Source organism: Polyodon spathula, chromosome 13 (genome assembly GCF_017654505.1).
Source record: "Polyodon spathula isolate WHYD16114869_AA chromosome 13, ASM1765450v1, whole genome shotgun sequence".
Taxonomy (NCBI): Eukaryota; Metazoa; Chordata; class Actinopteri; order Acipenseriformes; family Polyodontidae; genus Polyodon; species Polyodon spathula.
In genome coordinates this window covers 32535387-32551409 of record NC_054546.1, presented here as the reverse complement: position 1 = coordinate 32551409, position 16023 = coordinate 32535387, and the positions used below count along the sequence as shown (strand labels likewise).

Below are 16023 nucleotides of genomic sequence, written 5' to 3'. Positions count from 1 at the left end.
TTTTAATAAAGTTTTAGTGATTCATAATTGCCATACTTATCATAAAGACTATATTTAATTATCATTCAGGAGCTTTTCAAAGTATACTGTGAAACGTTAGATTAATTTGTGCTATTACAAATTAATATATTCTAGAGATCATTCTACTTCTTATAAAAGTGCATTTGCTTTAAATATAAACCCTTAAATAATCGTGTCACAATTTAATCATGTGTAATCTAAAACTGTAATTTGCATTACAACCAGTGATTTTTACAAGAGTTGAATAACTCTTTCATATTCGGTGGTCCTTAGAGAATATTTTTCTTACTTGAGCTCAATTTGGAATCTTACATTATTTCCTATCCAATGACAGGACATCCAGGTGAACTGCAATGTTCTAAATCATGACACTTTTTTAAACAGAAGCAGAACTTGATCCAAGAAAAGTAATTCTCTGATATCAGCTGTTAAATACAATATAGGTTTAAGTATACTATCTGACATATTGTACTTGTTATATAAACAGAACACTCCATGAATGTTCACAGAGTGCTGCGGTTATTTTACTTCTGACCCAAAAGCCCCTGAATGGGATATGAAATAACTACAGTACCCTTTGAACATTCCTGGTTTAACCTTTATTTACTGCACTAATATAGTACCACAATCATGCAACGAGTCAAAGGTGCTAGCTTTATTGAAGTATTGAGGAACCTTCTTAAAAGCCTTACAACATCCTGTCCAGGGTTTGAATCTAGGTGATTGTCTCAGTCCCCTCTGAATATTAGTCCACATCACAAATGTGGAATAATGTAACATAATTTGGTACAACTGGCAAATTGTGAAGGGAAGCTCTTGTAACACCTGCTGGCACGTTTCCTGACAGTCAGACTAAAACATCTGCTTATGATGCAATCATTGGTAAGTTAAGATCAACAGCAAGGTTTGCAAGGCAATTTAATGGCTGCTTTGCATGCAATCTATCCTTGAAACCTAAAAAGTAGGAAAAACATATGCTTTGAAATACAAATGTATGCAACATTAACACAGATTGTGATTTAATTAACAAATAGATGCAGAGATGAAATGTTTTTTTTTTTTTTTTTATTTAACAGCTTTCACCTCTTTACCATTACTGGTAGGGAAGATTTTAGGAATAAGAGGGCTGTGCTAGGCAGCAACAAGGAGCTCACACAGTCTACTCATGTGATCACAGTTAGGTACCTTATTGGTATTGTACTGATTTTTTTTTACTTAATGTTTATCTAAATGATCTGATGCAATCAACAGCATAAACAAGCTCAAGCTCAATATAAACACTTGAAAAATACTGCAAAGGATTAAAAACATACTGGATAATTTGCATAAAATATTTGCTCGTTCAAATTGCTAGTTGTTATGGAAAAAAATTCAATTATGTTTTTTCATGATTTTATTGCCACAAACTGGCAACTGCCAGTATCTGTAAAATCTGAACTAGAAACCTGAATTATTATTGCCACATGAAATAAAAAAAAAAAGTATATTTTGACAAGTCAGCAAAAAATATTAACAGCTGTGCAATGAATCATGTGCAATATACGAGTGCAAAGGGACCAGAGTAAGGGCGGATATGTAAAAAGGCAGATGAATAAATCCTGTTTTAAATACATTTATTCACACAATTATTGTTTTGAGATTCAGCTTTTATTCAGGAGCTCCCCTAAATCCCTTGTTTAGAAAGATACAGGGTATTAATGCCTGTTACCGTGTGGGTGTGTGCATGCGCTGCTGAGCGACAGGCAGGAGATGGAGACGGAGGTGGAAATTGATACGCCCCGCAGGCAAACAGGATTTATTCACACACTGAACAGCTCACGTGACACTACCAGCAATGGCAGCGCACAGAGCACATACAACACAGTGTATGAAAACTTTGTTGGGATCTACAATCTTTGAACTAATCTTCTCTGTTCAGTTATAAACTAATGTTGCTGAGGGGGTTGGTCATGGAGGATAAACAGGTAGGGCAAATATGTGACAGGCGGATACTTGACGGATTACTGTATTTTAACAGTGTACTGTAAGGATCTCGCCAACAGTGGATATAAATATCTGCCCTAACAATAGTAACCCTATCGCAGATCTCTCTTCATTGTATGTTTAATGTAGCAGTTTGAAATCACCGGCTGGATTATTACTTAGATTATTACTTGGGTACACTGTTGTTTTGCTCTTTAAATTTGGCTGCATACAGTGAAGCAGAAGATAAAAGGAAACCTACTGAGCATGCAATGACTGCACAAAGAAAAATAGTTAAGCCTTTGTATTCCATCTTTTTTTTGATCATACGTTCTGCCTGGTAGCCTACAACATCCCACGCGCTTCAAGAATCCTCCAAATCCCCCTGATAAATACATAAATGCTTTGGTATCAGATCACAGGGTGTGTACGGTCTATGGTGCTAAAACTAATCGAAGACCTTCCATGACACATAAAAACACATGCTTTCAATCAGAACAGTAAAGTCTTATGATCTCCATTTTTATCTCTCTGAAAATGGAGCCCCATGTGTATCCAAAAGATCAAAACACAAACAGAAGCCTACTTAGGGCCAGCTGATAATATTGACAATAATTTGTTCTGGCAATTCTCTTCAGCATGCAAGAAAAAGCAATGTGCAAGGAACTACTTTCTTTAAATGGGCCAAAACACCAGGTTATTAACAGATAATATTAGACCAATGCGATTCACTCAGGGCTCAAAAATGGATTTCAAGTTACCCAGAGGAAGGACATTAGAGGAGCATCTGCTCTTTGTTTCCATGCCAGTGGCTCGTTGCTGGGTTGCCAAGCTCTCTCAGTGGCCACAGGCAATAGTCCTGGAGGAGTGTGCGAGTCATGTGACTGCTGATCTGTGGAGTTGTCTTGCCTTGGTTTATGAAATGTATAGTGCCAAAGAATGTGCACTCTGTGCTGCCAGGAGATTTTCTTTGTTTCAGTTGTAGAAATCAAAGGCAACACAGTGCTTGATGCATTATGGTATTGCAGTTTAAAGAGTATAAGACTTCAAATTACAATTACTACCTTTTATGATGTGTGCTATTATTCGGTTCTTGACATTACTCAAATATTGTATTTTATATATATATATATATATATATATATATATATATATATATATATATATATATATATATATATATATATATATATATATAGTGTTAAAATGTGCTCGACTACGAGTTCAGGAGCTGCTCTTCATTTCTAGTTGGCTGCCAGGCATATGTAATGTTGGTTAGATCAGTTCCAGCACCATCTACTGTATAGCACACTAGTGTATTGCTAGCAAAGCTGCAGACGGACCTGGCTCTTGTTTCAATGTCACCTGCATGACGTACATCTATGGTAATTAAGTATAACTGAAGAGAAGCAGTCTTAGCAAAAATAAAAACACATATTAGTTCATATTATTTGGTATTTAAATAATTGCAATAAGAACACCCCTGAATACCTGCAAATTACGTTAAAAAAAATAAAAAATAAATCCAATACCTAATATTTCTAGTTATTCAGTTTCCCATGATGTTGGCCAAAGAGATACTAAATTACATTTCTTGTTGGGACACCTAGTGTATAGATACTAGAAATGTCTGTATCATGATTGCTTACTACAGCCAACTGATAAAGCATCTGTTTTCAGATATTTCAGGATGCAATGCAAGCCTCCCCCAAAAAACATGCAAACACTATTACACTGGTGACCTTCAAAAGCTTTCGGCTCAGACGGATTTAAGATCAATGCCATCTCAGCAGCACTTCAAACCAGGATATACTGGTATACAAAAACGTCTGTTCTTAGGAAAAGCAGAGCTGAGTGGATTACATATCGTGACTGAGTGAACATCGTTCAGACACTCTGCAGTGGGCCTCTGTGTTCATGCTTTATCCTGTCCTTCACTTGTTTTGTATTTATGTATGGTGTTTTTTTTGTTTTGTTTTGTTTTCTTTTCTTTTGTCATGAATACCTTCTGAATTTGCAGCTTTGCTTGTGGATCCAAGACTGTCAAGTGCTCAAACCACAAAAAAATGTTGTTTTTCATATTTTGACCCTATCACATACAAGTGCCCTAACTGTTAAACATTATTAGGGTCCTAAAACAATTGGGAACATATGTACTGATCGTGTCTGCCAAACTCTACATGGTGAGCAACACAGCTGCCTTGACTTTACACCAGTCCTCCCCAAACTGATATACACACTCCTTGCCTCCTGTAGACGTTTCTGATTACATTTGGCTAGAAACCCTCGGTTTTATACAAATATTTTTACTGAGCAATGATGTGATTATGAGGGTCTGTCTATTTTTCTTCTTGTTTTCTCCAGTTTTCCACCACGTGTCTGAAATATGTACACATGGACATGCATTTCCATTTATCCAGAGATTATGATATTCCATAACTTGTCGTAAAATAGCCTTACCAAGTTCTACCACAATTATATAAGCAGCTAGAGTGTTCCCTTAAGTGTGACAGACAGACGGACCTCCTCCATGTGCATTATCCCCTATCCAGAGCCATAATAAATAAAACCACCACCAGTGAGAAGATGCTGTTTGGAGAGCATACACGTGGTGCCTTCATTCCACTTACTCAGTAAACATCTTATTCCTAGTTACAGAGTAATCAGAACAGCATGTTAAAGAAAGAACAGTATTAGGAGTTCCAACCATAACCAGATTGTGAAGACTGCTCTAGCCGTGCCTTACCTCTTTGTGGGCCTCGCTTGAGATCCTGTTGGTGTATCGCAGAACCTCCAGCTCCATGTCAGTTTTAAGGAGGCGGCTGGACGAGAGACAGAAAGCGCAATTTAAGAAATTACCAATACATACCACACAAACAGATTAGAATCTTTTTCATGTCCATAAAAAAGCAGCCTATCAGGACCGTCACATGTGTCATGATAAGAATTGTATTGTGATACACACAGATTTAAACGCTGGTTAAGAGCTTTACAAATTCTAAATATATATTTAATAAAAACATATTTAATGTTATAGTCTTAAAAAGAAAAAAGGTACCATCATTACTTGTAATATATATATATATATATATATAATATATATCTATATATAATATATATATATATATGTGTTGTGTGTGTGTGTGGTACAAATCAAATAGCTTCGATTTATCGAGCGACTAGTCTTTTGTTTAACAATTTGAAAAAGAGGAGGTTTTAACCAGGACCGTAAAAAAAAAAAAAAAAAAAAAAAAGTAGTAGTTTGTGTTCATTAAAACGTGCTTACATTTAACATTAATTTATTTTGCATTTTGACTGTACTTGCTTCTAAGAAAGACTACCGATTGTCCTTGCAGTCTTTTCAAACCCATCAACAGCCTTGAATGTGATAGTCCAGTTCTAAACCAAAAGTCATATTGGGGACCTCACTAAGCTATATATGATTCAAGCCATCTGTTGGACAGGCCTGCTCTACTTGCACAGACCCTGGTTTCACAGACCCCGGTTTCACAGACCCCAATGAGCAACGTGGGTCTGTAAATCAGCCGTTAGAGTACAATATTACTGTATTTCTTTTTAACTTTCATTTTCCAATTTTGAAAATGTCAGTTTCAACAGAAAGAAGTAATTTGTCTGCCTCTTTGGTGATAAATTACAAAAAAAAACAAAAAAAACACAATGAAACTTTGCAGTGAAGTGTAACGTAATCAGACAGATTCCCACCACGTACTAAAGGTCTGGGCTTAATACCCTGAGCAGCCAAGCAGGCACGCAGGCCATTCGAGCTGAACAGCCCAGCTTACTGCTCTGCCTCAGAACCTTCACTTAAACCTGACAAAAAAATTACCTCTCATTTGTTCCATCTTTAGTTGCAAGAAAAACATAAGAAAAACAACCTGGGATATTTTGTTTTCCAAACTGGGTTATTCAACTCTGACAAGCGAGGGATTTATAAATGATATACTTTACTACAGACGAGACCGAATTCAATAAACTAACACTAGTACGTGCTTGGTGTCCTTGTCACTTACGGAGCATTTTGAATTGAGTGGCCCCACTGTTGCTTTTAAGTGGGATGAAAATGAATAACTTTACCATTTTGCTGGATATTATATTTTGCACTGAAGATATTCTGATCTGCAAAATATGAATTATTGCATAACTTCGGTTTTTCTAGCGCCATTGAAATATTAAGTTCATAATTTGTAGTTACTAGGCAAAAAAAAATAATCACCCAAAGACTCAAGTTTTACTGTGGGCTTAATAAGGCTTCGAACTAGAGGTGCAATTGCAAACCAGATTTACTAACTAATTATCAGAGGTTATAAATACAATACATCAATATATTGAGAACACTGTAGTATTATTTGACAAAAGCTTTATTATTAAAAAGCAAGCAGCAAGAAGGTGTAATATATACATGAGACTCTAAATGGGGCACAGAGAAATTAAGCAATCACAGATTTATGGTTTCATTGAGGCTCAAAGTCATGATGCTCAATAATCTATTAAACTGATTCCCTGCCGCATCACTATCCATCTGCAAAATGTTTTGGTTTTCTTCTCTGCTGTTTTTTTTTGTCACCAATTATTTTAAATCCATTGGGTGGATGTATCCCACCCCAATTATTTTTAGTCATTTATTGTTCATTATATAAAATAAAAATGTTTGGGCTAAACAAATTCAATAATCAGGAAAGGGAAGAAGTTTGTTCTAGAGAGTGTGAATTAAGATCCATCCTGAGTTGTTTTGCCAGCCTAATTAAACCCACATGAGCTTTTCTTATCTGTAGGTCGCCTCATTATTCTCACAGTAAAGCTCTGAATGGCTCAAACTGCAATGAAATGGGAGCATTATCTCCATTTCTGCAATGACAAGCTTCAATGCAAAATGCATGAAACACTTGGGACAGTTTTATAGAGCAATCAGTAAATACTTTTGAAGCCTCCTTGTTATGCATCTGTACACAAGGGCCAGGCCATTAAATATGTCAAATCTCAAATAAACACAGTTTTATTACAATGCTTACGTCATCTAACGGCCTTTGCGCTCACAGACGTTTTTCTGTTATTTCTTTTATTTTGCACCACAGATGCTGTAGTGAAGGGAGTGGATCATTCGTATTGAACAACATTGCTGAAGTCTGATCTATTGGTCCTGGCTTCAGTTCCTGTTGTGATGAAGTCAAATAACTGGCCCAATTCTGCGACATTTGTGTCTTCAGCTCAGAGAAGAAACAGCAGAGAGTAGATTGAGTAGATAAAGTCTACCCAGAAAGAACATTTGTGAATACAGTCTATTTGCTAAACACGGTATACGGATATACTGCTGGCAATGGGGTAACCAAAGACTCAGGAGGTCCAATCTTTCTAACAGGTGGTTGTATCATAATCATCAGACCTCCAGCCCTAGATGTGAAATACTGTTAATACTGGCTTTGTCTGCACTGAACTACCCATTTCATACATTCTTCATTGCCAATGAGAAACCACTATCCATCCAGCTGAGTACATTTATCAAGTAGTGAAGGCATGGTGCTCTGCAATTACATGATCAATACTTTTCTATTCCAAAAATTGTGCAAAGTGAAGGGCGATCTCAGCATGCCCATTATCCCACACAGGGCTGTCTTACATCTTAATCCCGACGGGATCATTAACATGTATGTGTCAACAAATAATAGTAGTATTCTTTAGTTCTATTTGCTATACATGTTAGGAGAGTTTACTGGTATGGGTCAATGAATAGCAGAAAAGGAAAAAGATGGGGATTAAAGTGAACTCAAGAACAAAGAAAGTACCAGAAACTAAATTTAATACATTAATTAATTAATTAATTAAATAAAAGCAAGCAACTTTTTTTTTATTTTTTTTTTTTTTTCTGCGATCAAAGAATGGTGGTTTTCTTGGAGGGAATACAGTAACCTAATGTACCAGTAAATAAAATTTTAAAAATCTATTTTATGCTCTATAACTTGTTTTAAAAGGCTAATTTATCATAAAAACCTAGTATTATTTTACACTCAGATCACAATACAATATTAATCACTACAGTTGTTCTGATGGGCTACTTTGGGCTATGAAATTAAATGATCATTAATGACAGAATATTTTAACCTAAATGATATCGGGGGAGCACCTATTCCTACAAACTATAAAATCACAATAATTTATAAATCAAGAACCATTTGGTGGTTGTGGTCATCACAAAACAAAAAGAAAAATAATTCTATTACGGTACAATGTAACGTGCAATAATTCATTAATACACAGGGAATCCTTACACATTTTGCGTACTCTATTGCATGTTGAAAATCTGAATAAAACAAAAGAAACACCTTATTCCAGTTGACAGATTGGAATAATTAACAAGCAGCTGCAAAAAAATAAATAAATAAATAAATAAATAAATAATTAGATCTATCAGTAACATAAAAAGTAAATCACCATGGACTGCATGCATTGCATGTACAAGTAAAAACTCCCACTTCCAGATTCTCACACTCTCAACAACATATTCTTAAGAATGTGGTCAGCAAGTTTCATCACAATTGGATAAGTGCTTCTATGAATATATGCATGCAGCATGGCCATCATAATGTAAGAAAAAATCAGCTTTATTAAAAGTTAACAGTAGAGCTCAATTACTTATAAAAATGTTATTGTAGCCTGTAATACTTCCAAGGTCATAGTACTAGTCCTTGTCAAGAATCACATCAGGATACAATTTGAAGTTTTGAAAGATGATCCTTGTGCCAGTTTTTTTTTTTTTTTTTTCCCCCAAACAGTGTTTATGATATATCCCCAAGCTAACAGGAACAATAACATTAAACCCCATAATTTTATTGATGTATTCCACACATAATTTTAGATTGTGCTTTAGAATAGAGCAGTAGAGCCGCAGGATGAATAATAAAATAACACACACATATTCTTCATCACCTCTCAAGAGGTTTTAAGCTCTTACCAATCATGACTATCCTTCTGAGCTTTACATGTACCCTATCCATATTAAAAGATGGGTCTGCTTTTCATGTAGGGCATCATATCTATGGACACCAGGTGCTGGAGAACATAATTCACCAGTGGGGCTGTCTTGGTTGAAATATTAACACGGATGTGGCAGACGTGGAGCAGAGGGGATGCACGCCATAGTAGCAGGTACCTCAATATATTTCTTCTTCTGGATGTTTACGGTTTGGTCACAATGCATTATTGCAAACCAAAAAGGGAGGGTCCAGCAACTGTCTAGGGGTGTAAGGATGCTGTGATAAAGGAAAATGTAGTTCTAAAAGTTTAAAATGGGTAGCAAGACTACAGCCCCCAGAATACCACAGGGCTTGGAATTGAAGCCAGGAGCGAGACTCACCTGGCACTAATTTATTGAGGGACACCACCTGCCTGAAATCAAGCAGGAAGGTATACCTAGAGCTCTAGTAACGTGTACGGGGTTGTCTGTGCAGAGGCTGGGTCCTGAATATAGACCGCCGGTGACAACCTGTGTAGTATTTTAATCCAGAACGATATGATTCTGAAAATATCACTTGCCAAACCTAGAGCGACGACACTTAACTGTAATACAATATATATTTTTAAATCCAGTATGTACTGTAGCAATGTGTAAAATTCCCCTTTAACGATCTAACAGCAAAATGAAATCTAAATGCTATCCATGCATTTTTAATCTAAGCAAAACCAAAAGATTAAAAACAACAGTTTCCAGAATTCAAACAGTATCCAAAGTCAGCATTCAAAATTGCAGAACATAGTCCTCGATGAGGCCCTAAAGTCACATTTCACTTGCAAATGAAAATGCACAAAAGCAACAAAAGATCACAGACAAAAAAAATAAATAAAAATACATCACAGTATCTAAAACTGTTGAATTATTAACTGTTACATTACCCTAGCTTGTCTCGTTCGCTTTGTTTTGGCTGCATTTTCGTCAGGTGAAACTGAAGGAAACACTGTGTAACTGCACAATACAAGACAGACTGATTTGGTATTGGAGAGAATAATTATTATTTTTCTTTTTGTATCAGAAAGCTGGTGACAGAGTCGGAAATTGTGTGTAACAGATAAGTTAACGTATACGCACACACGTACACGTGTGAGTGTGTGTGTGTGTGTGTGTGTGTGTGTGTGTGTGTGTGTGTGTGTGTGTGTGTGTGTGTGTGTGTATATATATATATATATATATATATATATATATATATATATATATATATAAAATGAGGATTGATTTTATTCTTAATACAAGGGTGATAAAACGCGACTGATGTGTATCTGGGTAACGGATATCCGAGTGCTGACTGTATATATATTTTTTTACATACGTCTGTCAAAGCTGAAATTACTACTGCTCACACACATTCACGGATCTTATGTATATTTAAGGGCTTCATAAATCCTTTAGCAGAATTATGCAAAGAAGATCGTCCTCTATAGATCCGTCATATGTACTTACACATGCAGGATTATCGTGTCATTCCTTTCTGAGAAGACCACACAATTGTGTCATGAACAATGGGCTTCCAGTACATCACTCTTCTTTTACATTCAGGAAATTTATGGGCTGCATAATCTTACACTATATACACTGATGTTATAATCCGGACACATAGCTACAAGACCATACGATTTGTGTTCTACCTTAGAGCAAGAATAAAAGTGCTGGTGTAATGGCATTATGGGGCAGATGTGAACTATGACCATGCCACATTATAACTGGTTCTGCCATATACAGGGGGAGTCCTGCAATAGCTTAAAAGAGCAAGCACTGAAGTTTCACTGTTAGTTTTATTTTTTACTGCCCCAATACCATTTTACAATGTTTGCACTTATTTATTTACAGCTATAGCCAAAAGTTTTGCAGCACCCTAAAAATGAACACATTTTGTATCATGCAGTCGAATGAAACCTGCTGAATAATGTTGTGTTAACATATTGAATGCTGCTTTGTAGTTTTCCATATACTTCATAATTTTTTCATTAATGGCTCCATCCTAATATTACAGGCGATGCAAAACGTTTGGCCATAGCTGTACAATATGTTGTGTTTTTTTTTTTTTTTTTGGTTAGTATTAATAGTAATAAGTCATTCACATTGACTGCAGACATCATGAAACTGTAAGGGACAAGTAAACAAAATAATATTAAAATACATTTGAGACTATCTACTGTTTAAAATACATGAAAGCCCTGTTTTGTCAGTGTCCCAGCAATATGTTTTTCAACATAATCCTGACTGTTTAGATATTTTGAGTTAAACATCATTGCCAGTATCACAGTCGTATAAGCTTATGGTACCAAAATCACTTCACAGGGCAAAGTCTGACTGCACATATGCAGTGTCCAAGTAGCACTGCATAATTAGGACGTATATCAAAATTGTGCCCCATAAGTCATAATTTACATGGAACAAAACCGCACATTTCTCAACTTTAACTCACAGGCATTTGGCAGGAGAAATTAGTCTTATGAGCACCATGGTGTACCCAGATCATACTCCCTTCTGCAAAGTTGCAATGGTCATTAATTTCAATTTGAGCATCGGCACTGCTGGAAAAGGGAGCCAGTTCTGGATGCATTACAATGCTGAGAAGACAAATTCTCTTTCTCCTGGATATCACTCCTGGGGTGAAAGCTGATAAATGTATTCCTGCCACGATACTGAAAACACAACCACAGCAAAGGTTTAGTTAACACAGCAGGTTTTTGGGTGTTAATTGTTTAAATGGTAGACGGAATTTACATCAAACTGGCACTTCCACATTTTACTGCATTGATTTGAATGGGGCACATACCTAAACAGACATGAGGTATATAATTATTTTGATCTGATCTTTGTATGTCTAGTAATGGATCACAAGTAAAATGATTAAGAGGTCCCAGGTTTAATCTAACTCTACAGTATATCAAATTAAATATGTCACTTGACTAAATTTTCCTTATCAGAAGAATCCTCTGAAAGAAGTGTCATTGGCCCCAGATAGCTATTTAGTCCTGCAGCTCTCTGCTTACAAGAGTGGGTAGGCCACCATGAGGATCAGCTTATTGGCACTCGGCTTGCAGTTTTGCCAAGAGCTAGAAATTTAGCTGAGCCTCTATGATGAGAGGCACGGGGCATAGATTTCAGTATTCATTAATATTTATTGTGTTTTCAACCCAAGCACCTCGATTTTAAATCAGCTGAAACTGAGGAGTCCAATAACAGAATGATTCCAAAACAGCTCAAAGAAATGACAAGAGTGTTAAGAGTTTATTGTTCAATCTGTAACAGGATGAATGCATTGTAATACCTTCAAATAGGATTAACTCTACTACAGCTCTGATAAACATCATTTTGAGTCAAATAAAAACCTTCCAATTGCACCAAGTAGGTGCTTTGATCAGGTGGTAGCGATAAAAGAGATATATGCAACAGGGTTTCAACCTTATCAGAAGCAGCACAACTCTAAAGATTTGAGTTTAAATCATGAGATTTATTTTTAAGATGCTTTTTCTTTTTTTACATGACAACCCTTATCCCAGCTTTTAGGAACATTAGTTTGTATATATGACTGTACAAATCCTTTTCCACCGAAAGTGTACTCAATCCTTTTTTTCTATTTGAAACCTAACATTTAACAATTGGATTTTTATCTTTCATTAATGATATCATAAAAACATTTACGAATGAGAGGAAGCCATTTGGTCCACCTAAGCATGTCCGGTTCTGGTAGTAGCTGCTTGATCTCACAGCTTTGTCAAGCTGGGTCTTAAAACCTCCAAGTTATTCTGCCGCAGCAACATTATGGGGTAGCCCATTCTATACTCCACTCTCTGTGCGAAGAAGTATCTCCTTCCCTCTGTCTATCTCTACTTAATTTTCAACTGTGTGTCCTCTGGTCCTGGTTTCTGTGCTGTGCTTAAAGTATTAGTTTGTCAACTCCTTTTAAGATTTTACATGTCCATAATATTTACTGTCTAACCTGTTTCGTATTCTAGTTTGCTTGTTCTCTAGCCAAAAATGAAGCATATTCGTGATGTGCTGAAGCCCATAAGTGAAGCATTGTGTACTGAAGCCTATGCAATGCTTAACTGCTTCTCCACCTCACTTCACAAATCAGTCTTCAGGAATAGTTAGTAAGCTTGGAAATTGAATGATAAAGGATATAATAGGATAATAAAACAGGTAAGAAATTAAATCATAGAAAAATGTAGATGATATATGACTTTAAACATAGGCTTCTTCATGCCTGACAAAAACCAAGATGAGGAGGACAAGCCCCTCCCACAAAAAGAATCTACTTACCATTCGACAATTTCTGGATGGAGAAGGGTGTTATTCACTTGAAATCTAAAAAAAAGATTCAATACATGGTCATTAGCATTTTTAAGTCGCTTTAAAAGAGCTAACCTGTGCTAACCAATTCTGTCCCTCGTTTTACCTTTATTGCTGAGAAACTTTTGGTTATTCACTTTTTTTTTTTTTTTTTTTTTTTTTTACTGTATTTCGCGATATACATATATGTAAAATACAAAGCTTCAAATAAACTGCTGCAACTTTTGTCGCAAGCCTGAATGCAGACTGTTGGAGCAAGTCTGAGCTACAACTTATGAAGTGCTTAATAGGGGTAGAAGAGGCAGGGTCTTTACAGCTTACAAAGCAAGGTTTAAATTACATACGTTCTTCTTCTGCTTAGTTCTGAATGCCGTTGCTCAAAACTTTTTTTTCTCTTTTTTCGTATTACCTGAGAAAGTGTTTTCAACAGTTATCAAAAACCCAGCGACCTATGGAAGTTACCCCGAGTTTCTAGTTTCACCTGCACTTCCCCATTCTGGATAGTGGATTTCCACGGCTTCCTTTAGGTTCCCTTGACAATCACATTCTGATCTTACAAATATAACCTGGACTGACAGTAAATTAGATTGAATGAACATAGTAAATAAATGCAGGGCTTTTCAAAGCACTGTCCCAAGGTCATACAAAAATAATAATAACAATAATCTTTAAAACTCAGTATTTGAGAATCAGAACTCTAAATTGCTGAGATCAATTTTAATAAAAGTAAAATGTAACAAAAAAAAACCTGGAAACTGTCACTTGAAGCTACTTTCTCTTTAAAAACAGAAGTACAATACATATTACACATAAAGGGGATCATACATTATCCTGCACAAAATTACGATTTGCATTACCACAGGTGCAATACAAACATTTCAATAACTCTGTATTAAAAAAGATCTGCTTGCAAATTGAATCCTGGAGTTGAAGCAGAAAGCAGAAATTGAGTAATTCGCTGTAGACATAATATATTGGTGCTAGATAATGGACTGAGGGGAGTGATGTGTTATTACGGTAATTGTTTGCATTAGGTAGACAGTGATTAAGCTTCGAAGAGAAGTGAGCAAGGAGTAGTTTGTACTTTAATCCCACATTTTAAAGTTTTAATTAACCTGTAAATACTACTTGTAGGGGAATGATTAATAGCTGGTGGTCAAAGTGATTTGTTGACCTGTTATTCTTGGTTACTGTGCTGGAAGTTTTCAGGCATTTTCAACCACTGTTTAATAATATACTGAAAATGGCATTTATAAACAAAAACTTAAATTATTACTACATTGGTGCTTGTGTATTTGATGGTCAAAAAAGGTAAAGGGGGTACTGTAGAATCACAAGAGAATCACAGAATAAAGCTGAATATTGAGTTTAAAACTGTGTTCTTTATCATCAGGAATCCAAAACGTCACATGATCCCAGTACAGCAATCCGTAATAGCTGCAGCAACAGAGGGTTTTCAAACTCATACAATCTCCATTCACAGGGATGCTTAATGATGGGAAGTGAAAAATGGTTGAATAGGATTTTCACTTTGGTTTAGAAAGGGTAGTACAGGAGGTATGGCACCCAAACCCATCAGGAACATACAAGACTCCAGTCCAGCAGCAGCCCAGCATCTCAGCAGGCAGAGTGTCACATCAATAGACAGAGGACAGATTACCCAGTTTGCCTGGTGGGGTTGATCAGGTTAGGGTGTGCTCTGTCCAATATCCTTTTATCAAGAGTGGTCAAAATCTTAATGTTAGTCCTCTGGGGGCCTGGGTACAAATCCACTTAGAAGTACACAGGTACAATCAATTAGGTGGCCTTAGCTTAATTCAGTGGTGTAACTGTAATCCAATCACACAATTCATCAACACTGAACTGTATATCATAGTGTGTTCCGCTCAGGAATAGATGCAATCACCTGCTTGCAGAAATGCAAGAGGAAGCTCCCACTGCAAAGCTCTAATGGCACCTGACTTTAAAACATAACGATTATCTTACAATTCACAGTTATTTTATTAAGTTCACAATATTAATGTGCATGTAGTCTATATGGGAATTGATGACAACCAATTAGAGGGGAGGTTTTCTTTCAAACCAGGTATAAATAAATCAATATTATTCCATTTCAATAATTTTCTATGCAGCCTTCTGGGTTTCTATATAATTTTGCATTCTGCGTGAGTGCTCAAGGGCACAGCATGCCGGGAGTCTGCAGCACAGCAGTCAGAAAATGAGGAGAGCTATTAAGAGTAAAGGCAACCAAACATTTGACATGTTTTATTTGCGATTACAGCTGGACGTGTTGTACTCTGATAATTGATCAGAAAAAGCAAAACGACTTTACCATAACTAGATCCCCCTTAAAAATATTTGTTTGCTGTAACCCAAAAGGTTAAACTATAAACTTTTAGCGTTAACTTGCTGGCACAGTGCTCTGCTTTATAGCACAGATTGGAGCCAAGTAGCTATGTAATTTGTGTTTTGTCTTATAACAAGAATCCAAGCGCTAGAGGCATGGCACATTGGTAGACATGGGACTTATGACCACACAGACTCACAAGAGCCGGTGTAAAAGGTCTTCTTTTAACAATGGAGAACTGCATGAAAACAGCATTTTCTGATTTTTATTTCAGGTTCATGCATTTAAAACTGTATTTGGAGAAGTCAGTGGTACACATTGAGAAAGAAAAAGCACACACGGTATGGTGGCTTTCAGCAAATCAATT

The 16023-nt window shown here is 36.2% G+C and overlaps 1 protein-coding gene across 1 annotated transcript in view; it reads right to left on the bottom strand.

Annotated features, from left to right (window-relative positions):
• Nucleotides 1-16023, bottom strand: part of pepd (peptidase D) — a 126941-nt gene that overhangs the window by 86007 nt on the left and 24911 nt on the right. Inside the window, exons 7-8 of the mRNA XM_041268555.1 lie at nucleotides 13280-13324; nucleotides 4730-4805 (exon numbers count right to left, since the gene is read on the bottom strand). Coding sequence (XP_041124489.1) covers nucleotides 4730-4805; nucleotides 13280-13324 — 121 coding nt within the window. The remainder of the gene's footprint in view (nucleotides 1-4729; nucleotides 4806-13279; nucleotides 13325-16023) is intronic.